Below are 21,559 nucleotides of genomic sequence, written 5' to 3' on the forward strand. Positions count from 1 at the left end.
AGGCCCAGAGGAAGGATGGATGAATGTCTTGCTCAGGTGTTCATTCAAGAGTCAGGTTCTTGCTTCTTGCTTCTTGATCAACGGTTCATTAATCAATAGAAAGAGGACAACAGTTTTCAGTCGAGTCAAGTCAAGTCTTTCTCTCTCTCTTAATGGAAGTGAGGGGTCCCGTCTATAATATAGGTCGACATTCACAGGTCCACCAGCATTGCACTCCACCAGACGGACAAATTGCATCATCCGTGGTCTGCAGAGTCTCGAAGGGCTGCTTGCATACGTGGATTTCCAGCTCATGCAGCGGGTATTTAGGTTGGATTATATTTTCTGGCGTGTCTGTCTCACAGAGTTGCGTCTTCCGTTCGCTCGTCTCGTCTCGTCTCGTCTCCTCTCCTCTCCTCTCGCGCCGCACCAACAAGGTCCACTCCTCGTAGATGATCCAAGCTGTGTTGCCAGAACCCCGAACCCCCACCACCAAACGAGTCAAGTGCCCAGTCAGCCCGCCCAGCCCAGTCAACTGAGCCATGTGGTTATGCCATGTTGTGTGCGGTCTCCAATCATCCCTCCCCTTCATTATTTCCAGCACATCCGCGCATCACCGTAAAAAATGGGAAAAAATGGAGAAAGGTTACAGTAGGGAAAACGACTCGAATCTGCTCTCTCTCGTACCGCAGACTCACATACATACATACATACATACATACAGCTAAACTCATTCATACATGCACATCTACCCATCAAGGCCTCGCTGAACAACCACCACAACCCCTCTTTTCCTCTCCTCTGTACTAACCCCCACCACACATCCAAGGTCACAACAAGGTCAATCTGTGGCTCACCCTCACAGCACCTGCATAGATTGTCTGCAGGCACAAACGCACCAAAGAGGGCAACCCGGCGGATCCGCCTCTTTCGTCATCCTGGTCTTCTGCTTGCTTGCTTACAAGCGGATTTGCGCGGCAGAGAGGAGAGTTATTTTGGGGGTACAGTTGACATACCTTGATAGTTGGATGGATAGATGGATGGATGGAGGAAGCAGCCACCTTGAGAGATACTGAAGATATGATCTTGGACGGCGATTGGAGGGCAAAGAGGGGAGATCTCTTCTTCTTACCGTACAAACTTCACTTGGTCTCGACGGAGGGATGTTGTGCCCCTCTTCCTGCGCATCATACAGTAAAGATCCAGACATCAAGCTTTCCTTCAAGGTCGCAGATCACAGACAAAAAGACAGAAAGGTACCCGTGGGGTGCCGCAATTGACCCGGATAAGCACCACCAATCAGCATCTCCCCCTCGCCGATATAAAGTTCCTACTAATGCATGAAATAATCTGGGAATACCGAGATGTTCCTTTCATTCTTTCTTTCTTTCCTTTCTATCCCATTTAATTATTTACCTGGAAAATCCACAGAAACAATACCGAGTCAGTCTCGAGTCAAGAGCTCAGGTGCTCGTACAGAGGATGCATGATCCCGTCTTGCCCAACCCTCCTCCTCCTCTCCACACGCACGCTATTCGGCCCTGTCTCAGATCTTTCCCGCTGCACCGCATCCATCCCACGATGTTTTCGTTGATAGCGGCTATCTCATAATTCCTCCTTCTCTCACCAAAACCAGATGACGTCGCACCTCCCTCACTCACTCACTCACTCACTCACTCACTCACTCACTCACATCCCCTAACAAAAAACCCCTTCACCAGAAGAGATGAGTTGTCCATTTGCGCGTAAGACGCGCGCATAGCGAAAACAACTGGAGAAAAGAGGTGGTCTAGAACCATGACGTCGGGACATGTGATTTTTTTCTGTGGAGAACGAACTACGTTCAAGGTTATTTTGTTTAATGTCTGCCTATTCATCTTCGTTGCTGCCATTGGAGATGAGAGAAAATAGGGTATCCTTCAAGGAAGATTCTGCGTTCTAGTGAAACAGATCTTCGGCTTCGGCTTCTAGACCAAGGGGTTGTCGTGTCAAGAATAGGTTACCGAACTTCCCTACTTTCTCATAATCCATGGGTATACCGCGCGCCTACTATTCTTCCTACAATCATTGCTTCCTCTTGTAGTCGCAAGTGCAGATCCATCGAACGATCAATATCAAAAGCCGTTATGAATCAATTCCATCCTTCCCTCTCCCTTCATCTCAATCCACGGATCCGAACAAAACGCACTGTCAACCCAAAGAAGTCGAGATCAATCCTCCTCGCAGCGGATACACCCGCAGCCAGCCCGGCAGATCTCGCGAAGTGCAGCTGCAGCGCAGCGCGGCACCAGATCCGGGGCTTCCGGAGGGGTCTCGCTCGCTTCCAGTCTTTGCTTGCTTGCACGCCTCGATGCTTGTTCTATCGGTATGCCGGTCGACGTTGATGCTTGCCGGTTCGGGCTCGGGAGGATGTGGACAGTGGGGAATGAGGTGAGGTGAGTTGTGGTCTGAGTGAGGCATCGATTGATGGAGATGAGGTTGTTGCGGAGTATGTGCTCAATTGGATCTTGACTAAGGGTTTGCAAGTGCCGGGTTCGGGAGTTGAGCGTTCTAGATGTTGTGGATTCTGGAAGTTGGGGGATCTTGGATGTTGTTGATGATCCAATTTTTGAATTCATGCGATTTATGTGGAGATGGGGTGAGTTGTGGAGTTGGCATTAGTCAAGCAAAGCTGGCACCACCCGGACAGACAAGTGTTGATATCTCCAATCTTCTAAAAGCCTCATTCAAGATTTCTAAACTACCGAACAAAACCTCAGACAAGTTTCTTGACGTATCTCCCTCCCGTTGAGACGACGAGCTGCTCCCTTTCCTGGCAATATAAATTAGCTAACTACATTTCTACGTCTCTTCGCTCCCCTCCACAATCACAACCACAATCAGAACCAACACCAAGAACGACACCTAGAAAATTCTCACCCCAAACCCAGCAAAGAACGGAATCAAAAGCCCGATCACAGCACCAACATACAAACTCCCAGTCCAAGGACTAGGCGTCATCGCGCTCCCTGCACCCGTGAAGGTAGCTACAGGCCCTGTCTCTGTCTCTGTCTCTGTCTCTGTCTCTGTCTCTGTCTCTGTCTCTGTCTCTGTCTCTGTCTCTGTCTCTGTCTCTGTCTCTGTTCCTGTCGCCGTTGAAGTTCTACTCGCAGTTTGCGGAGCTGTCGTCTTTCCATCTATGACTGTTCCTGTCACACTCTCTCCTCCCACCGTCGTCGAAGCTCGTGAAGTCACCACCGCGCTCTCACTCCCCGCTCCATCACTCCTCGTCTGCGTCGCTGTAACAGACCCAGCGCCAAAACTCGGCGTATCCAACGTCATAGACAGCGGACACACCGTCTCTGTACCCGTTGGCTCGATCGAGATCGTAGCTTCGGGGATGTAGTACGGGATTGGGGATTGTGTTGCTTCTATTCATTATCAGTTTTCTGTCATTTCCACATTCTCGAAATTATGTTCCTGGGGATGAAGATTGACATACCAGCAGCATCTGTCCCATTACAACTCTCCGCCACACAAGCAGAGTAGTAAGACAGGTAAGCACAGATACAAGGCTGCGTATTAAGAGAACTGCAGTCGGGGTGTGTGGCGAGGTAGGTTAGGGCGCATTGTTTCTGTTTTTCGAAAGCGGGTGGTTAGTGGATGTCTTGAAAGGGGAAAGGTGGGACGTACAGCGCATTCGGGGATTCCGGTTATGGTTTGGGAGTTGGATGCTGGGAGGGCGAGGAAGAGGAGGATGAGGGAGTTCATTATTGCTGGTGATTTTGGTTGTGCTGAAGAATTGACGACGACGACGACAGGAAATTCGATGAATGAGAAAGAATACGAAAACGTCATCCACCACACCAGAAATGGCACAAAAAAAAAAAAGTCAACCCCTCTTCAACTCAACACAGCAAACCAGAAAACCTAGAAGAACAAGCTTTCCATCACCACACCCCAATATCACCACCCAATATCCACCTCTCCCCTCCCCTCAATTTTTCTCCGAGATTCTTTCTTACCTCTGTCTCAACTCATCCTATACTCTTGGCTCAAGCGAAGAATCCGAATGGTACGATCATTATCCATTCAAAGGCAGGAAGAAAAGAGAAAGAGAGTGTGTGTGTGTCGTTGAGGCTGAAGCTGAAGCGGATGTTTCACTTGGTGTGTCCGGGATGCGACTTGGCGGGACAAGCGAGGCTTGGATAGGGGGGCGGAGGGGTTATGCTTGTGGGGAGGGGGGTCTTGGCTTGTTCGCGTGGAAGGGCTGGGGAGTTTTTTTTAATGGTGAGGATTTGAGGATGGAGGGTTTGCTGCAGAAGAGGGTTCGGAGAGGTGGTGTGTGTAGAATGGGCAGATCTGGAGTATTTAGTTAGGTCATGCTGAGCTTTCAAGACGCTTTCTTGATATGTACGCAAGAAGTATTAAAAGTTACACGGACAGAAGAAGTGAACCGCAGAGCGATTGTAACACAGAAGCTATTTTGCGCAACCTGCTTCAAAGTCCTTTACCCATTCCGGATTTAAGCCGATCATATTGTCCAACAAACTTTGAGAAAATATTATCCTTATAAGTCTAGATCTCAACCTCAATTTCCCTTCTCCTCACCCTGACTTCATTCTCCACGCGCTCTCATTCCTCCACCTTGCTCTCCCCAAAAACTAATCTCAACAACCCCACCCTCATCCAACCTCCTCATCCCGGGCAAAACCCAAGTCCTAATCAACTCCCCCCCCCCATCAACCCTCCCCTCATCCTCATCCCTCACCTCCCCATGCCCATCAACACTCCTCACAAACCCCCCATCCACAAACCCCAGCTTCTCCGCAACCCGCACACTCCCCCCATTCCTCTCATCCGGCCACGTACAAACGCCCACCCCCCAACTCTCCCTCACCCACCTTAAAAGCTCCCCCGCGGCCTCGGTCGCATATCCCTTCCCCATATACGCCGGAAGCAGCGCCCACCCGATATCCGGGGGGATGGTGCTGCTTCTCTGAGCGAGCGTTACGGCGCCGATCATGGTCTCGGTCTCGGTCTCGGCGTCGGATTTGAGGTGCAGCTGCAGGATGTAGATGAGTTCTTGAGGAAAGGAGATCGGGGAGCGGAGGAACGTGGCTTGGTTCAGGGCGTCGAGTTGCGAGGCGGTGCGGATGCCGTAGTCGCCCATGGTGGCGTGGGCGATGGGGTTGTTGATGACGCCGAGCATGAGGGCGTAGTGTGCGGGATTGGAGCGGGAGAAGAGCTCTAGAGTTAGGCGGGGGCTGGTGAGTTGGAGGGGTGGTGGGGATGGAGGGGCTGTCATGGTTGGTGGTGGGAGATGATGCTATAGATGAGGGAGGGTAGCTTGGAACTTTATTTACATACGATACTTTGGTTGAGAGAATCTTGGTTCGGAGGTCGTGATCAAAGGTGTCAAGTTTGTCGGATCTGGTTAGCGCTTATCTGCACCCCACACCGCTCAGGAATTACCAATCAGTAGGGAACTTGGACTTTACTCTCATTCTCGGTGATGTTATTCAGTATCTGTGAGCGGTTGCCGTTTTATTCCCAAGTCGAGTGATAAAAGCCCCAAACGAGGGAATGCTCGAGTGAAGGAACGCTCAACTGAAGGGACCGTCAAGTGAGACGTTACTCCAGAAGTCAGAGTATCAATCAAGGGAATGATTAAGGTCGAAATTCAAACCGAGAAAATAGTTCAACCTTAGAAATACTCAGTCAAGAAGTGTGATGCCCAGACGTTGATATCTTAAACTATAAAAGAAAGGCGTGCTCATGTGTCGAGGACAGGTGTACAAGAGAGCGTGTAGAATGCATGGGCATGCGTCTCACTACTCAAATACATGAAATATTGGTAAGAGGCTACAGCTAGGTAATCTTTAGAACTCACAGCCTTGGATTGAATAGGACGAAAGCATCCATTGATGATCTGATTAACAAGTCGCTATACAATACAAGACTTCATATATAAATGTCCCACCAACCCCAACACCCAATTTCTCCTCCCGTTGTCCCGACCTTCTATCCGACTCTGGTAGTATTGCTCGAAGGGTTGACCGTAATACCAACGCCAGACCCCCCCTCCCCAGTTCCCAATTGTACCTCCGGACTCGTCTTCAGCGCACCTGCAGCATAATTTAGCGCCGCATTAAAGCCAGCCAGATCTCTCTTCACCTTTTTCTCCGCATCTTCTTCCTCGACCTCCTCATCGATCTCGATTTCCTCCTCGGGTGTCAACCGCTTCGCGACTTCGGTGTAGAGCTCTTCGAGATCTAACTCCTCTTCGTCACGAGCAGTAACGACATTCTTGCCCATGCCTTGTGGAAGTTCGCCTTGAGGAACGACTTCGGGCGCGGTGTTGGTGGCAGGTGCTTGCTCAGTGACGCCAGCTTGCGTGATGCCAGCTTGAGTAGCTGCAGGAGCGGCGGCTGCGGCAGGTGCTGCGTTTGCGGCTCCGTTTGTGGCTGCTCCGCTGGCTGCTGCGCCTTCGAGTGTGTTCATGATCTGGGTGACTGATTCCGTGCCTTTGAATCCAATGGCACCATCACCGACCACCAAGGCAGGCGAATAGGCACCCATGTTGATGTTCAAGGGGACGGGGATGGAGAGGACGGCCGTAGCAGCGAAGAGGGCGATGTAAGCGCTTGGGTATTGCATGTTGGCGGTATTTTGTTTTTGAAAAGCTTTATATGAAGCAGAAATGAAAAGAGAGAAGAATAGAAATGCCGAAAGAAGAAGACTTGCTTCTGAAAAATGATTGGGTATCGTACGAATTATTGAGCACCGCTGAAGAACCGGAGAACTTGGGGATCGAGACACTTTTTATGTATTGAGTCCAGCATGAGTACCAAGACTCTCCTTCGCGGGCCTGTGCTAATATTGGAAAATCATCAAGACAAAATTTACAGCATAGAACGATAATCCCCATCATGCGCGCAGCAGCCAAGATCGCCGAGAGTAAATTGAAGCTTGAGTATGGATTAGAGAAATGGGTACAGCAAAACAAACAAGACTTTGAATAGCAGTGAGACTTGCCAATCCGCTTGGCAGGTGGCCAAGATCGTGTCCAAGCCGTCGCAAACTTCCGAGACCTTGCTTGGTAGTAATAGTTTGGTTTGATAGGGCTTGGAATACCGGACTTGGCTCCATTGAGAACGTCGGGGAATTGAGGATCTCCCTGTCATATTCCCGTGCGGGTGATGGGGCTCAAAGACATTGCTTGCGTGGACAGGGAACCATGAGGTCTGGAATGTCGCAGGAGGCTCTTGAACGGACGCCTGCGCGAGTAGAAATGCTTGGCTTGCCAAGTGAACTCTCGCTAATAGGTAAAACTCGGGTGTCTAACATTGAAAGGTTAGGAGGTCGTCTCAGATTTCAGTGGAAACATCAATGCGAAACGACACGTGATTGCGAGCATGTGAGTTGACAGCTTCATCGATGAGAGCAATGCCAGATCTAGTATATTCTAACAATAGAACGATGCAGATTGCGAGGATCTGCAATCCGTGAATGGGGGCCACTTAAGCCTTGCGAGATGATCATCCATTTCAGAAGACTTATGGGAGTATAAATAGTCATCGTCGATTTTGACATAAGCCCTTCCAGAATCTCGATCTGGAAGAGGGACATTTAGACCTCATCAGACTTTTCTGCATCAACGCATGTACGTAAAAGAAGATTCAGCCTGGATGTCTCTCACTGTGACAGAACATGATTGCCTCCATAGGTGTGACCTAGAAGACAGAGATCAACCAATCTTATGTTCAATCTAATACTGCAGGCTATCGCATCGATATCAAATAACTTTTGGCAAGAACAAGCCCAAAATTGGATATAAAAGGAAGCGGCGCATTCTTGATTGTCCGACTTACGCTAAATTGCTGCGGCTCTCATAACATCAACATCACAGCCTAGACAATGATAGACTTTAGGGGGGCAAATCTTCGGATTATCACACACATCCATGCACCTATGGACCACCCAAAACACCATTTGAGCATTTGCATTCATTCCTTTCATTCACAGGTATTCTCTCCCCCTAAACCCAAACACTTTAAACAATCAAGTACACTGGTACCCAAAGATCATACAGCCATTATCTACCACCCGGCCTCGAACTTGCCATTTCACCATATCTACCACGCTCCCTCGTCGTATCATAAGCTTGCAATACACGTGTTTGTGACTCGTCTGCTTGTGAGAAAGCGTATCCACGTTGTTTGCGCATTCGCTGTACTTGTCGGACTTTGCGGATAGCTTTTTGGAATTGTTCCATCCTAAATCGTTAGCATTGCAAAACGATAAGTAGTAGTGACATACCTCGGTCTGTAATCTTGGATGTTGTACTTCTGAATCTCTTGGATATGATGATATGATTGAGGATAGTACATGCGTTTGGCACTAGTCACGTTAACAAAACTCGTATACAGTCTCTTCGGTGAACTTACTATTTCCACGCAAAGTCTCTTGACAAGCAAAGAATAGGTAGGACCAATCCTTGCAGCCAGAAAATTGGACTTGGGAACAATCTTGGCACAACTCCTTCATATTCCGTCGAGAACCCAAGTTTGGGAGCCACAGTTGCATAGACTGCGACAAAGACTATCCAGATAATCATGCTGCCAGGTATGGCAATGACATGATACTTCGTCCAGATGTTGGTGACCAACGCCGCTTTCCCTAGCACCGTCGCAAGAACAGCGGTGTACAAGGCTGTACCCCATACCCAATGTCCAGCGGTTTTACCATCACTTTGAGGCAAGTCGAGCCACCAAATTCCCTCCGAACAGATGTACAAGATCAAGGAATGGTAAAATCCATTCCCGACCCACGAGAAGAATGAATGCATCTTGAAGAAGGTATTCTTTTGACCAAGTTGGTACAATTGAGGGTATCGATCGAGTAGGCGAGCAGAAACGAATTGATCAAAGATGCCCATCGCAAGGGGCGGTAAGAGCGTGAAGAATACGTTATAGAAGGATAAGGTCCATGATTCGTAGATGACTTCTCCGGAGAAGGCATTTTGGAAGGAGTACTATAGACGTTAGACGAGTCGCCAGAATACAATGTAGCGCTTACCCAAAATTGTGTCATGTACAAGGTGATGTTCTTGTAGAAAGAATAGAGAATAGTCTTGCTGACTCTTTGGTAGCTCCAGGCTCCATGGACGAGTAGCAATTTCCGCAGATACCTGAATTGACCAATAGCCACATCGGCACTCCGAGCAGCTTGAAGACCTTCCATACCACTAATACCAACACCGATATGTGCAGCTTGAATCATTGAAACGTCGTTCGCTCCATCGCCAATGGCAAGAAGAATAGCTTTGAGATGGCGCTTGACAAGTTTGACGACCAAAGCTTTCTGCAAAGGTGATACACGACAGCAGATTACTGCTTTGCACATCACAGCGAGATCTAAGAAGTTCTTCTCGAGATCCTTCTCTAATGCGTATGTCAGAGACTTTCCGTCAATGACGAGAGCCAATGTTTCCATCGCAATGGTACCATCACCCTGCGTCCGGATTGCATCGAGCTTCTTCTGAATATTGTCTCGTGTCATGGCTGCAGATTCCTCATTCACGATCAGCAGTGTCATGTCTTCACTGATCAACTTGCAACTCATGCCGATATTTATGGCAGTCTCTTGACGATCTCCGGTTAGAACCCAGACCTTGATGCCAGCTTCCTGTAGGGTGTGAATGGTCTCTGGGACACCGTCTTGGAGACGATCTTCAATAGCAGTAGCACCGAGAAGGTAAAAATCATGCTCGAGTAGTTCTGCTGCCTTGTCAAGCTCATCGGCGCGATTTCCACTGACTGTCGTCTGAGCCCTATCGAAAATTTGCCACCACTCTTGAAACTCTTGTTCCGGAATCTCGCGCATTGCAAGACAAAGTGTTCGCAGACCCTCAGAGGCATATTCTTCGAGATGCTGGAGCGTAGCTTCGACATGTGGATTATCGGAATTCAATCGCTCGAGAATGACGGTATCAGCACCTTTGCAATAGCATCTGATTCTTCCATCAGGGCATCGAAAAATGGTTGACATTCGCTTTCGTGTAGAGTTGAATTCGCATACGGCTAGTAGCTCATATTCGTACTCCTTGCCTTCAACTGTGATCTGGACGGATCTTGGCTTTCGGGCCGTAAATTGGTAGCCCATCAACACTGCACCTTCCACCAATGCCCCTTCATCTGGTGATGCTGCTTGATATTTGATGACTCCGCCCTTCTCCTCTAATCTTTCTGGAATGACGGTATGGCAAGTTGAGAGTAGTGCTAGGAAATGATGGATGGCGACGCTCGATTCATGTGTCTTGATATTTTCCTTCAATCTGTTGAAGTCGTGAATACCAATCTCAACACCATCTTGGAAGGTAGCGCGGCGGTCTTCGGGTACCTCTTCGGCGTACTGAATACCACTAATGGAGCATTGCTTGAACTCCATTTGATTGCATGTCAAAGTACCAGTCTTGTCTGAGAATATGTACTCAACCATTCCCAGTTCTTCGACCAGACTCGAAGTACGACACACCGCAGGAGTGTCCGTCTTCTCGTAATACATGTCCAAGTCATCATTGATCAGAATGGCGTGCCAGTACTTGACCAATTCGATAGTAACGAAGAGTGAAATGGGAACGAGAGCCGAGTACAAGACCCAATATGTGAAGATGTCGGACCAGAACTGTTGGACTTTTTGCAGCGCCGATGATGATACTGAGTACCCAAGGTAGCTCAACTCCGAGGCGTGGAAGCTTCTCACGATCAGGTCACCAACAGAACTTATAATGCTGAGGGCCACCAAGATACCGACCAAGAGAAGGACAAGGATGTTGAGTTGACGTTCGACCGCTGTCCTCTTGATTGGTGTCGCCGTGGCATTTCGCATGAGTTTTGTCTCATGGCCAGTGAAGACAACAACTCCATGAATCCAAGGAGTATTTCGGAGTGTTGCTCCACGAAGGAGTAGTTGATCTGGTTGAAGCGGAAGCTCTTTCTCACCTCCTCCAGCAGCTACAGTCAGAGTTGCTTCGTAGGTATAAAGACTGCTGTTAGGCTGCTCTGATCGTAGTCGTCCACCTAGTCTGCTCAAATCACTCGAGCTAACCATGATACATGTCTCCGGGATAGCTTGCTTGATTTTGAGATTGGTCTCTCCATCAAGATTTGCCGTCTCGATATAACATAGACCTTCAGGTTCTGAACTGGCAAGCAGAACGATATCTGCCGGGAACGGCTCTTCTGACTCCACACGCACTATATCACCTACTGCAACGTTCACCCATCTCGTCTCTTCAAATTGGCTCCCCTTCAAGACACGAGCTTTTGAATTATTCAAAGTCTTGTCTGAGGTCTTTCTCTTGTAGTCCTCCACCAATTCTTTACCCGCCGAAACCAGTAACACCAAGATCAAAGGTCCAATCGTAGTGTATCTATTTGTAGGCGAAATATTCGGTATCTGTTGAAGCGCAGCAGTAAACAAGAAGAAAATGTTGGCAAATTTGGAGAATTGCTCCAGCAAGAACTTTGGCACGAAAGTTGCAATATTGTACTTCGCCGTCGAAATGTGATTGTCCACATATTTGTTCGCGCTGTTCGCAGGAGGATTGTTCAGGTGTATTATCCTTGGTCCCAATGTTGACGGATCTGGTTTTCCACGTCCAAATCCAAATTTGAACTTGCCAACATCGAATTTCTTCCCGGGTATTTTGGGCGTGGCTGGTGTCGAGTCTATTCGGCCTCGTCCTCCAGCTTCAGTCAAAGGCAGGTCCATCTCCGAGTACTCCGGTGCCATTCCAAGCATACTCTTTGCTTTCCCCATCAATCCTCCACCCATACTCAACACGCTATTTCGATTCCTGGGCTTTCCCATGCCAGCTCCATCACCAGCGACGGCCCCGCCTTGGTGATAGTACATCGATTGGCCATCGTCGGGGAAGTCGTCCAAATCATCTGCGTATCGTTGATAGTTTCCTAGTCCAGAGGTCTGACTGTATGTCCTATTTGATGTGCCCGATGCATATGGACCGGCTCCAGGAACAGTTCCTGGTCCACCAGGTAAGGGCCTCGAGGGTTGAGTCTCTCCACTTCCTCCTACAAAGTCATCATAAGATACTGATGGTCGAGGTTGTGTAGCGTCGTGATCCGCATTGTATGCTCGCAATAGATCTTCGTCATTCATAGGGGCCCGCTGGCCATCATTGTAAATTGGTTGTTCATCACCCAGATCGAGTAGGAGATCATTCCGGTTGCTTGAACGCGCCCCAGCCATGCTGGAGAACAGCTAAGAATTGTCGCAATCAGCACGATGCTGTCCCTTTCCCCAACATCCAAATGTGATAAATAGTGTAATCCGAAGTTCGCAATCGATTCGAAGTGTTCGCGGAGTCGTGGTGATGTTGGTGATAGAAAGAGTAAGCTTCTTTTGGTTCAAACTGCTCAGCCTCTTTGGAGGATTCGTGAGTACGAGGTGTACGAAATTTCCAAGACAGCGTCGAAGGAAGCGCCACGGTAGAATCTGGTATCCGTCGAATAATAAGTTTGCAATGAGCTGTGAACAGAGAATGTGGAGGCCATTGACAATTCAAAGCAGTCTGATCTCTTTCAAGCTGCCTGACATTCTCTTGGAACACACCTAATGTGGCTAGCGTTGTCCCTGATCGGTGCTTTGGCTTTCCGCTTCAGCCTCATCATACAGCCTTCTCCACTGTCAACATCAACTCTGCATCATTCAAGATGGTTTGCGCAAAGTGTCAAAAACTTGCAAAATCGACGACATTGGCTACACCAGGTGTAAAGAAGAAGAATGAGATGTATTATGGCTCTCCAGCTGGATCCTCGAAGAGTGGCGACAAGACGAAAACCTCAGCAACGCTGGGCAACAACGGGATAGGAAAGGCAAGTTTACATCTGCGGTCTATGAATCCAAAGGTTAACATTATCGTAGAGTAAATTACTGTCGAAGACAGCAAGAAATCCATACGCGGCGTATTCTAGCTCCTGCACGACATGTAAGACCAAGGTTGACCAAGGACGAACATATTGTCAAAAATGCGCATACAAAGCAAATGGTACGTCCTCTGTATTCCGGGCTGTTTAGCAAAAGCTAAAATAATACAGCGTGTCCAATGTGTGGCAAAGCGAATTCCAAGTCAACAACAGCCGCACCAGTGATTACTGGACAAAAGTTTAATTTGAAATGAGTCAGGCAAAAGAACGAACGATGATGATCACAATTGTCACCACGCAGACAATATGGACAGAGGGAAAGAAACCATAATCAATGGAGTATACTAGAGTACAATAGAGGCGTTTACTGGTCGGTTCATGGAGGTTGGAGGCTCTACACAGATATTGTTCACGAAATAATGGATCATGAATATCTTTGTTGACGTATTACAGTATCAAACGCTACTGTACTGATTCGAGTGAGCCGATCAGCTCCTCATACCGCAGCCACATTTGCATGTCCCCTGTGCAGTTGTCCTTTCTTGAGTGCAGTTCCGCTACTAGCCATGCCTGAAGCGCTTCTGCCACACGAAAACATGCCGAATCGTCTCCAATCCTCTTTTTTGCAGTACATCTATCCATCAATGATTGGAGAGTAATTCCAGAATCGTTGCAAAATCTACCCCCGCCAGCCTGTACTTCACTTTGCAGAGCTTCAAAGAGTGTCAGCAGCTCGTACAAGTACTTGAACTCTTCTGTTTTGTCACAATCGAGCGAGTTGAACTGCGCTACATGATTATGTGCGAAGAAGTATCGCCTGAATGCTCCTGCAAAGTGTGGTAGCGGGTCGTCCAGAAAAGGACTGTAACCAGTAGTGGTATTGATTTCTGGTAACAGGTCGCCGCAACCAAGACTGTACTCCTCAGCAGACTGTTGTTGGATCATAACTCTGTCTGAAGGGGTAGGATGTCGAACTTTGACCTAAATTCTTTTGAATAGTCGTATTGCTTTCAGAAGTTGGGAACTATTCGTCCATCCTCCTCTACTTGTACCACTTCCTGCCTCGCTTTGATACGTGTTGAAAGCCCCAAGTTTCGCAATATCTTTTGATTCTTTCGTGTCATTACGTCACAATCAGCAAACACATTGTTGTTCAATGTCTGACTTGAAGTGGGTCTATCCCAGTGTCATATTCTTTGTCTCTGAGTAAACTTTTGCTGTCGTAGATCATTACCTGGCTTTTCAGTTAAAGTTTAAGTTTGGGGTCACTTGCTAGTCTGTCATGACGATACGCGATTGAAAGATCTACGTTCCAAAGCATCGATAACCATTAAAACTTTGCAAGCTCACTCACTCCATATGCAGTCCACAACCGCCATGATCCACAATTGCCATAATTCACAATCGCCATGGTCCACAACAGCCATGATCTCCGCCCTACAGTCCGGCCCGCTTAAGCCCTTTCCCAAAGAGATATCTCGGCCGCTCAATGCCTCTCCGTAAGCATTGAACACAAGCTCTCTATCACATCGGCCAATTGTCTATACATATTGCATTTATCTCCGACTTCTCCTACAAGCCCCTTGTGAATCTTCGCCACAATACCATAGCAACTCCATACATCCCCATCCTCCATCGCGATCCTACACTCTTCAACCAGCGTCCACAGCTCAAAAACACCATCCTCACTCAAATATGGCTGGATATCTTTATTGACCTCGACCAAAAACGCCTTCAACATGGGTATCAGACTTTCCAGAGCTTGTTTCTCAACCCCTCGCTCTTCAAAGCCATCTTCTACCTCTTGTTCCCGTTCGAGAGGTTGAGGGTTGCTTCGTCCAGCGATGAAACTTCTCACGGCGCGCCTTCGATCGTGGTACTCGTGTGCTTCGAAGTACCTGGTGAATGCCGAGGAGATCTCTGGGATTCGGGACAGGCCGTAGTGCTCCATGAGCTTGCCGGTGAGTGCGTCATCTAGGACACGCGGGACCGTGTGCAGAGGATCGGGTGGAGGGACCATGTCGTTAAGCAGTTTGTCTTCTTTGCTTTGGTCGGTATTCATGGTGGCATATGAATTTTGCTTTGCTTTGCTTTGTGCTGTAAGATTTGGATGGTTTACTGCGGATGTCGTTTGGTTGCGTCGATGCTTCGTAGTAATTCTGCACTGTGAATAGTTTGTTTCTTGTTTTGGTGTTCTTTAGATAGTGACTTCTCTTCTCGTGGAACATGTGACGTAAAATAGCTGTCACAGGTCACATACATTCACTCTGCTCTGCCCCAATATGCAATCCAAAGTTTCACCGCTGGGCCTGAGGACGCAAATCACTCACACCACAATGTACAATTTCTTTATCTCAACGGAATTCAAATCTGCTGAAATAAATCAAGAGATCAAAACTTTGGCAAATAAGTATACTCTCTCTAAATCTTGGGCCTGTTTCAAACTTTCTGGCAATCAAAAGTCCTTTCCCCAGGTCGGACATTTTGACTCACCAATCTTGGAGGACTACCATTTTCAGTCGTGCATAGCTTCGAGTTTTAGCATTTGAATGACGCCAAGCCACAATATTCTCGTATTCCCAACTGAGGATATTGCCCGCCGAGGGTATTACCAGTTCAAGGTATTGCCAGTCGAAAGTAATGCCGACTGAGGATATTGCCAACTGAGGATATTGCAAACTGAGGATATTGCCAATTGAGGGTATTGCCAAGTGAAGGTAATTCTAGGTGAGGATATTCCCAAATGAAGTTATTTCCAGATGAAGAGAGTTCTAATTGAGGGTAACTTGCAAGCGAGGAAACTGCCAAATGAGGGTATTGCCAATTGATACTTCTTTCAGACACCAGTCAGCTTTGAAGTTCAGTCCTCGAACTTCGAATCACTTTTCATATGTTGCACATCATCCTTTTCATGTTGTTTATCATATTCTCGTTTAAGCATTGGGAAGATATCTATACAACTTATTCGAAGTCATGCCGAATGTATTCAACTTCATTGATAGCACGCGCAATGAAGCTTGGAAGATTGAACAGACTTTTTTTAGCTCATAATATCAAGGCAGCATAACGGTACAATGTGCATTATGCTCCTCTTAGGACTCCGTGAAAGTATTGGCCAGATATTCCAGGGCAAGACGTTACTTCGTGGCTCGATCGGACAAAATCAAGAGGCGGAAAGACCAATGCAGAAATTTCAACCGTCTCCCAAGTCTCATTGCCCCATTTAGCCGCACAAATTCACTGGCTGACCTATAAAAACCTCCATCGCTTCTGAAAGACGCGCTCCGGACAATCAGTGAACGGTACTTACCCCTCGTACATTTTGACGAGATATCTTAGAGTGCTACGTGGTGAAAAGGGGAAAGCTGTGCCAATCTTGTTGCCAATGACCGGTATCATTATCTCTTCGCGGCCAAGTTTTTCGAAACACTGCATCGAGACCTGGATCAAGGACAGGAGGCCTAATGATGGAACTATGATAACCTTGTTTCGCGACGAAGTTTTCATGCTTGTTATCTCCCGAGCCAGAGTGAAATGACCATGATTCTCCAATGTGTTCTTCGACGTGGCCAAGTTGCAGGAGACGATCTCTCGCTAGATGAGAGAAATATGGAGTCCTATTCTTTAGCTCCAAGTGTTTGATTGGGAACTGAGGGTTTCGCTTGCCGGTCGATATAATCTCCAGAATGGATCTGGCCAGTTTCTCGTCCATTGCTCGGTTGATGAAAGAGTCTCTGACATGGCCGTTGCAAAGCCCATCCATTATAACCTGTCCTTGCATGGAGAATGGCTGCCTGTCAAATTCGTCGAAACTCACGTCGCTTAACAGGAGCGAGCTGTTGTTATTGTTCTTCAACACGAAAGCATATGAAGGAGAATCCAGGGTCAGCCTAAGAACCTGAAGTCTTGGAAAAGATCCAAGCGTCTTATAGAACATCACTTCTTGTGCATCTCCTTTCGAGCGCGGGATACGCAGCGTCAGATCAGCAAGCAGAGGGCAGTGTTTCTGGAGGAGCTGCACATGATGCAATTCAATTTGGGGCCGGCCAGTATCAGGGACGTGATCGACGGGGAAGTGATCGAAGGAGAGCACGCGTAAGGACGGACCGTGGCGCTCAACGATGGCTTCAAGCGCGTTGGGACGAAGATTTGCCCTGATCATCAGGCATGTGAGAGGTTTCAAACTTCGGATAAACGAATCGAAAGATTGGTAGTACTGTTCGTCTGGAGACCGTTCCGTAACATACATCCGCAACGTCCTGAGAGAGTCCAAGGCGTAGTTTTGCATAGACCGAAGCCATTCCGCAATATTGGAGTATTCCTCATAGCAGCGTAAGGACAGGATCTCAAGTTTGGAAAAGTCGATATGAGCTTCCCAGATGATTAGCTCACCTGGGTCGTAATGGTGCAGGTCCAAGAGCTCTATACATCCGCGGTTGATGGATTTTTGTCGTGGTCGAACGAGAAACCTTGCCAACGTACTCTGGGACTGTTGAGAGCGGATCTGTTAGCATCCCAGTCCGCCAGATAGCTTTTGACAATTCTCAAGTTCGGGGCCAAGCCAGATGCAATCCGATAGAGAGCATCCTGGTTGTAGTCCACTCTGTCTTGACTGTCAAATCGTCGACATGATGCTTGGACACCGTTCAGACATGGCGATTTAATAAGTGCAACTTCGCGAGGATCCATATAGGGCTCATATAAACTGCGCAAATGAAACTTGGAAATTGGTAGCTTGCACAAAGGAACTTTGTGATGGAGTGTATCCAGAAGAGTACGAGGGAATTGGTTCGCGCAATGAAAATGTACGTCTGAAAGTGCAGGAAGTTGGTGAATAAGTTGAGCAAGTGGGGCCCAGGAATCATTTTCTTCATCGATGTTCATAAGTGGTACCTTATTCGAATCGAGCGCGAAAAAGCCTTTCCGTACTTCTGGTGCTGCTGTGTCGACCTCTCGAATGTGGTCTTCTTCACAAGGCATATAGGCTGTGATGAACACTTGGTTCACATAAGCAAAGCCGACTGTACGCTCAAGTATGGATCTCCAACGGCCCACATCACTCTGCAATTCCTCTCGACCTAAAGCTTTGATATCAATCCTGCACAGCAAGTGCACATTTGCGGCTGATTGGCATTCTTTGCTGGTTGTGGAGACCACTCGGAGGTCTTTGTGGCCGAGATAGCTGCAAATGTGTTGCAAGACCTCTAGAGGAAGGCTCTGAAGGCTCATGGTGGTCGTTTCTACTCGAGTAAATTGCTGAGACGAAAGAGTGCGAAGACGTCGATAGAAGACGGGAGTTAAGATTGATGTGCGGTGTTTAAATTGTACCACACAAAGTTGATGTCTTTGAAACAGATGTCAGAAGTTGAAGATGTCAGGAGTTGAAGATGCCAGGAATTGAAGTTTTCAGGCATTGAGGTTGTCAAGAGTTGAACTTGCCAGGCATTGAAGTTGATGTTATATTGAGAAAGCGGGGAAGCTTGCCTCCCGATGATGATCCGACACGTGCCTTGTATAACGTCGGGAGGTCTATCGTATCAGAACAGACGTCTTTATCGGGATGGGCTACCGAGCCTTTATCCGTCTTATGTTGAAGAGCATTCAAGTACTCCATATATGAGCACTATGAAGCTATAATATGAGCTTGAGGCTCTATATTCAGTCACTGTACAGCACTAAGTGCAGAGTCTGAAGGCTCTATAAGTAGCAGTATGGTACTAATTGTACGGACTATAGAGCCTTATTACTGCACAACTGGCTGTAGCCGAGCTTGTAGTGTACAGTGCAGTGCAGTCAGTGCAACACAAGCAATATAGGAGTAAAGCATTAATGTGCTACGTACGCCTCAATTTATGGGAGTAATTTTGCCCAAAAGCCAATAAAATCTTCTCGAGGACCAGAATCACGTGAAAAGAATTGCGGGTTGAAATTCCTCGTTAGAACTCTTCGGGTGAGGCTCTTTATCCTTCGGATAAAGGTAATAACAGAATCAGAGCCACCAGATTGAGCGTTAAATAGCTTCAAATTATCCTTTTCAAAAAGATACAGTGAAAATTTCCCAAAATTCCAGTTCCAATCAACACCCGCTCACACGTGACACCAACACATCAATCCAACTTATCATCTAAGACAACGCCAAGAAAACAGCCAACAGCTTAGGATAATTCGGTGTTCCCAACCCAGTAACAGGATCCCAACCCGCCACAGCGGTAAACCCATTCGTCCCACACCCCTGATTGCCTCCTGAAATGATATCCGTGAACGCACTGGGATTAGCATAAAGCGTAGGATTCAAGAATCCCACTGCCGCCTTGCCAGCCGCTACTCTCTGCTCATTGATCAGTGTGATAATAGAGCCGAACACTGGGGACGAAGCAGAGGTTCCGTAGACAAGGGATAGAGAACCGTCTACTGCGACGACATAATTCGCTCCATTAGCCGCCACATCGGGGTAGCCTCTGACAGTTTGAGAATTGTTGTATTGTGTAGCAGTGTATGTTGGTTTATGGGCTGAGAAATAAGTCGCTACGGCAGAAGCTTGGTAACTTGGGATGGCAAAGACGTTGCTGAAGCCACCACCGGAATAGATGACAGTCTCGCAAGCCTCTTCGGGATTGGTGGCTGTGACGGCTGTGTTGGGTTTAACTTGAGTGGCGCCTACTGAGGTGATGTAGGGGCAAGTTGCCGGGAAGGCAGGGTTGAATGTCCCTGAGGAGCCAGAGTTGTACGTTCCTCCTACGCATTTAGCGGCTGTGCAGCATTCGCCACCATTTCCTGCTACGCCGTAGTCACCAGAGGAGTAGAGGACTGAGGTGCCTGCAAGACCGAGCTTCATGTACTCGTTGCATTGACGGACCTCGTAGGCAGCTGGGAGATCGGCTTCGTTGTAGCCGTAGGATGTAGAGATGACTGAGGCTGGGGTGATGGTGCCACAGTTCTCGGCACCCTTGTACCCACCGGATGCAGTGTCGGGATAGATCGCATCGCTGTTAAATGTTAGATATATTTCTGACAGTGATTCGTTGGACTTACTAGGTTGGATTGTCTCCACCACCTGAGGTGCAGTAGGAAGCATCAAGTGCATCAAGAAGGTTGTTGAACGAAGCTCCTTCTACAGCATCACCTGTCTGATATAACGTGACTTTCTGAGGATAGACTAGATGGAATTAGCCCAGGTCTCGGATTATGGATACAGAACATACCCAGAGCAATAGCATATTGCAAATCAAGATCAGACTCTCCATTGTCATCGAAGCTCTGGGTGGAGGTTTGAACAGTGGCACCGTCAATCAAGTCTATCGTTGGAGCAGTGCCAGAAGCAATCTGGCGTTGCAAGTTGGAATAGAACAGGTTCAAATCACTTTGCAGATACGCTTGAGGCGTGTACTCAACAATTCCGTACGAAGATCTGATCACGTGAGCCATTACTCAGAGTAGGAAATCGAAAGAGCTTACTGTGCGAGAGTGCCGTTTGTGAAGTTGTACAAAGCTCTAAGACAGTCTGGAGTGATGTACTCATAGCAGTTTGCTAGCGTGTACTTGACTTCTGGTTGAGGGACTGTATCAGGTCCTGGCATAATAAGTTTTGTTGGCTTGACTTTCATGGCACGAGTTTGCAAGTCCCTCGTCTTCTTCTCCTTCTTGACGGTAGCATCGAAGTGAATGGTGGGAGTGATGAAGTCAATATGCTCTTGGATGTGAGCCGGAACACTGTAATCTTCACAAGCGAGATGCTCCTTGCCGGTATTGGTGTTTTCGTAGATGCTGTATTCGGTCTTGAGTAGTGACTCTGCTTCTTCAACAGTGACGTTGAATCTTATCCAACTTAAACTATTTGAGAGTTTGTGTCTTTCTTGCTCGATTCCACTCTCAATGAGCCATGACTTCACAGCTTCAATGGTAGCAGGTGAGGGAGCAAAAGTCTCTTTGATCTAATTGTATAAGTAATTGTTCACAAACTTGGACAAGCCAAATACCTTTTGCATAGACCAATGCTTTCCATAGTTTTGACTCTCAGGGTGAGAGACATCCATCAAGAATTCATAACCTTGGTCAAGATTTGACTGTGTCAACCCGATTGACATGGGAATAACGGCATCACGATTGAGCTTGACACTTCGTCGTGACCACTTGTTGAGTTGATGTTCTCGCTTCTCATGTACAACATGAGTTGGAGGGGTAGGGGTGGCAAAGGTCGAGGCCGCAAGCCCGCTGAGAACAGCAAGAGTAGAGAACTTCATGATGCAGTATGAATGGAGAGGTCTACAGTACAGAAACAAAATTAGAAACGGAGAGAGGCATGCATTTTATAACAACTGGAGCTGTAGCGCACGATCCATGCACAGGCCGCTTGGCCCACTGGGTCGTTGACAAAGAACTTGCTGTGATGGAGACTGAGGTCAGTCCATGCCATGTTCCTTGCCAGAATCTTATTCTCGATAAGAATCCTCCGCAGCTTTCTTGCATGCATCTGCCGCTAGACCTTCAATAGGCAGGTTTGGCAGTGATCAGAACTTCTCGGCCATGTTACTTGCCAGCGGGAGCGACGCTCTTGGCGACAAGGAGCATCGTGACATTCATCTTATGCTTCGGACACCATCACAAAGCACTACTGAGCGCTTCCCAAACATATAGTTCTATTGCGCTGA

The 21,559-nt window shown here is 47.6% G+C and overlaps 8 protein-coding genes across 8 annotated transcripts; 1 reads left to right on the forward strand and 7 right to left on the reverse strand.

Annotated features, from left to right (window-relative positions):
- Window positions 1–2,189: 2,189 nt before the first annotated feature.
- Window positions 2,190–3,729, reverse strand: LY89DRAFT_667427 (uncharacterized protein; the record flags this gene model as incomplete). The annotated part of the gene is made up of 4 exons (XM_018212976.1): window positions 2,190–2,490; window positions 2,951–3,389; window positions 3,461–3,485; window positions 3,652–3,729. The coding sequence occupies 4 exons, from the start codon at window positions 3,727–3,729 to the stop codon at window positions 2,190–2,192; spliced, it is 843 nt and encodes a 280-aa protein (XP_018073833.1).
- Window positions 3,730–4,205: 476 nt separating this feature from the next.
- On the reverse strand, window positions 4,206–5,665 carry LY89DRAFT_491530 (uncharacterized protein). The gene has a single exon (XM_018207901.1). It carries the CDS (start codon window positions 5,264–5,266, stop codon window positions 4,577–4,579), a length of 690 nt encoding a protein of 229 aa, XP_018073834.1. The 5' UTR covers window positions 5,267–5,665; the 3' UTR covers window positions 4,206–4,576.
- Window positions 5,666–5,875: 210 nt separating this feature from the next.
- Window positions 5,876–6,753, reverse strand: LY89DRAFT_491658 (uncharacterized protein). The gene has a single exon (XM_018207903.1). It carries the CDS (start codon window positions 6,616–6,618, stop codon window positions 5,983–5,985), a length of 636 nt encoding a protein of 211 aa, XP_018073835.1. The 5' UTR covers window positions 6,619–6,753; the 3' UTR covers window positions 5,876–5,982.
- Window positions 6,754–7,877: 1,124 nt separating this feature from the next.
- Window positions 7,878–12,648, reverse strand: LY89DRAFT_491627 (P-type ATPase-like protein). Its single transcript, XM_018207902.1, has 4 exons — window positions 9,040–12,648; window positions 8,409–8,995; window positions 8,281–8,361; window positions 7,878–8,237 (listed from the first exon to the last, which is right to left on the reverse strand). Exons 1-4 carry the CDS (start codon window positions 12,232–12,234, stop codon window positions 8,057–8,059), a joined length of 4,044 nt encoding a protein of 1,347 aa, XP_018073836.1. The 5' UTR covers window positions 12,235–12,648; the 3' UTR covers window positions 7,878–8,056.
- LY89DRAFT_683307 (uncharacterized protein) lies at window positions 12,352–13,419 on the forward strand. The gene is made up of 3 exons (XM_018214679.1): window positions 12,352–12,860; window positions 12,910–13,033; window positions 13,083–13,419. Exons 1-3 carry the CDS (start codon window positions 12,699–12,701, stop codon window positions 13,163–13,165), a joined length of 369 nt encoding a protein of 122 aa, XP_018073837.1. The 5' UTR covers window positions 12,352–12,698; the 3' UTR covers window positions 13,166–13,419.
- LY89DRAFT_667431 (uncharacterized protein) lies at window positions 13,374–14,973 on the reverse strand (the record flags this gene model as incomplete). Its single annotated transcript, XM_018212977.1, has 3 exons — window positions 13,374–13,885; window positions 14,266–14,452; window positions 14,488–14,973. The coding sequence occupies 3 exons, from the start codon at window positions 14,971–14,973 to the stop codon at window positions 13,374–13,376; spliced, it is 1,185 nt and encodes a 394-aa protein (XP_018073838.1).
- Window positions 14,974–15,831: 858 nt separating this feature from the next.
- On the reverse strand, window positions 15,832–18,140 carry LY89DRAFT_716979 (uncharacterized protein; the record flags this gene model as incomplete). Its single annotated transcript, XM_018218304.1, has 2 exons — window positions 15,832–17,298; window positions 17,394–18,140. The coding sequence occupies 2 exons, from the start codon at window positions 18,138–18,140 to the stop codon at window positions 16,255–16,257; spliced, it is 1,791 nt and encodes a 596-aa protein (XP_018073839.1). The 3' UTR covers window positions 15,832–16,254.
- Window positions 18,141–18,827: 687 nt separating this feature from the next.
- On the reverse strand, window positions 18,828–21,375 carry LY89DRAFT_716980 (subtilisin-like protein). The gene is made up of 5 exons (XM_018218305.1): window positions 20,888–21,375; window positions 20,367–20,842; window positions 20,114–20,319; window positions 19,944–20,067; window positions 18,828–19,897 (listed from the first exon to the last, which is right to left on the reverse strand). The coding sequence occupies exons 1-5, from the start codon at window positions 21,149–21,151 to the stop codon at window positions 19,036–19,038; spliced, it is 1,932 nt and encodes a 643-aa protein (XP_018073840.1). The 5' UTR covers window positions 21,152–21,375; the 3' UTR covers window positions 18,828–19,035.
- Between the last annotated feature and the right edge of the window lie 184 nt (window positions 21,376–21,559).

This window comes from Mollisia scopiformis (assembly GCF_001500285.1).
Source record: "Mollisia scopiformis unplaced genomic scaffold LY89scaffold_8, whole genome shotgun sequence".
NCBI classification, from domain to species: domain Eukaryota; kingdom Fungi; phylum Ascomycota; class Leotiomycetes; order Helotiales; family Mollisiaceae; genus Mollisia; species Mollisia scopiformis.

Bases quoted from the DNA above. Each gene is read 5' to 3' on its own strand.
- LY89DRAFT_491658 (XM_018207903.1), bottom strand. From the start codon at position 6,618: ATGCAATACCCAAGCGCTTACATCGCCCTCTTCGCTGCTACGGCCGTC.
- LY89DRAFT_716980 (XM_018218305.1), bottom strand. From the start codon at position 21,151: ATGAAGTTCTCTACTCTTGCTGTTCTCAGCGGGCTTGCGGCCTCGACC. The intron at 20,320-20,366 runs GTAAGCTCTTTC...TCACGTGATCAG, and splicing joins ACAAACGGCACTCTCGCACA to ATCTTCGTACGGAATTGTTG. The intron at 20,068-20,113 runs GTATGTTCTGTA...AATTCCATCTAG, and splicing joins GCAATATGCTATTGCTCTGG to TCTATCCTCAGAAAGTCACG.
- LY89DRAFT_491627 (XM_018207902.1), bottom strand. From the start codon at position 12,234: ATGGCTGGGGCGCGTTCAAGCAACCGGAATGATCTCCTACTCGATCTG. The intron at 8,996-9,039 runs GTAAGCGCTACA...TAACGTCTATAG, and splicing joins TGTACATGACACAATTTTGG to TACTCCTTCCAAAATGCCTT. The intron at 8,238-8,280 runs GTATGTCACTAC...CTAACGATTTAG, and splicing joins ATCCAAGATTACAGACCGAG to GATGGAACAATTCCAAAAAG.
- LY89DRAFT_683307 (XM_018214679.1), top strand. From the start codon at position 12,699: ATGGTTTGCGCAAAGTGTCAAAAACTTGCAAAATCGACGACATTGGCT. The intron at 12,861-12,909 runs GCAAGTTTACAT...ACATTATCGTAG, and splicing joins GCAACAACGGGATAGGAAAG to AGTAAATTACTGTCGAAGAC. The intron at 13,034-13,082 runs GTACGTCCTCTG...AAAATAATACAG, and splicing joins ATGCGCATACAAAGCAAATG to CGTGTCCAATGTGTGGCAAA.
- LY89DRAFT_491530 (XM_018207901.1), bottom strand. From the start codon at position 5,266: ATGACAGCCCCTCCATCCCCACCACCCCTCCAACTCACCAGCCCCCGC.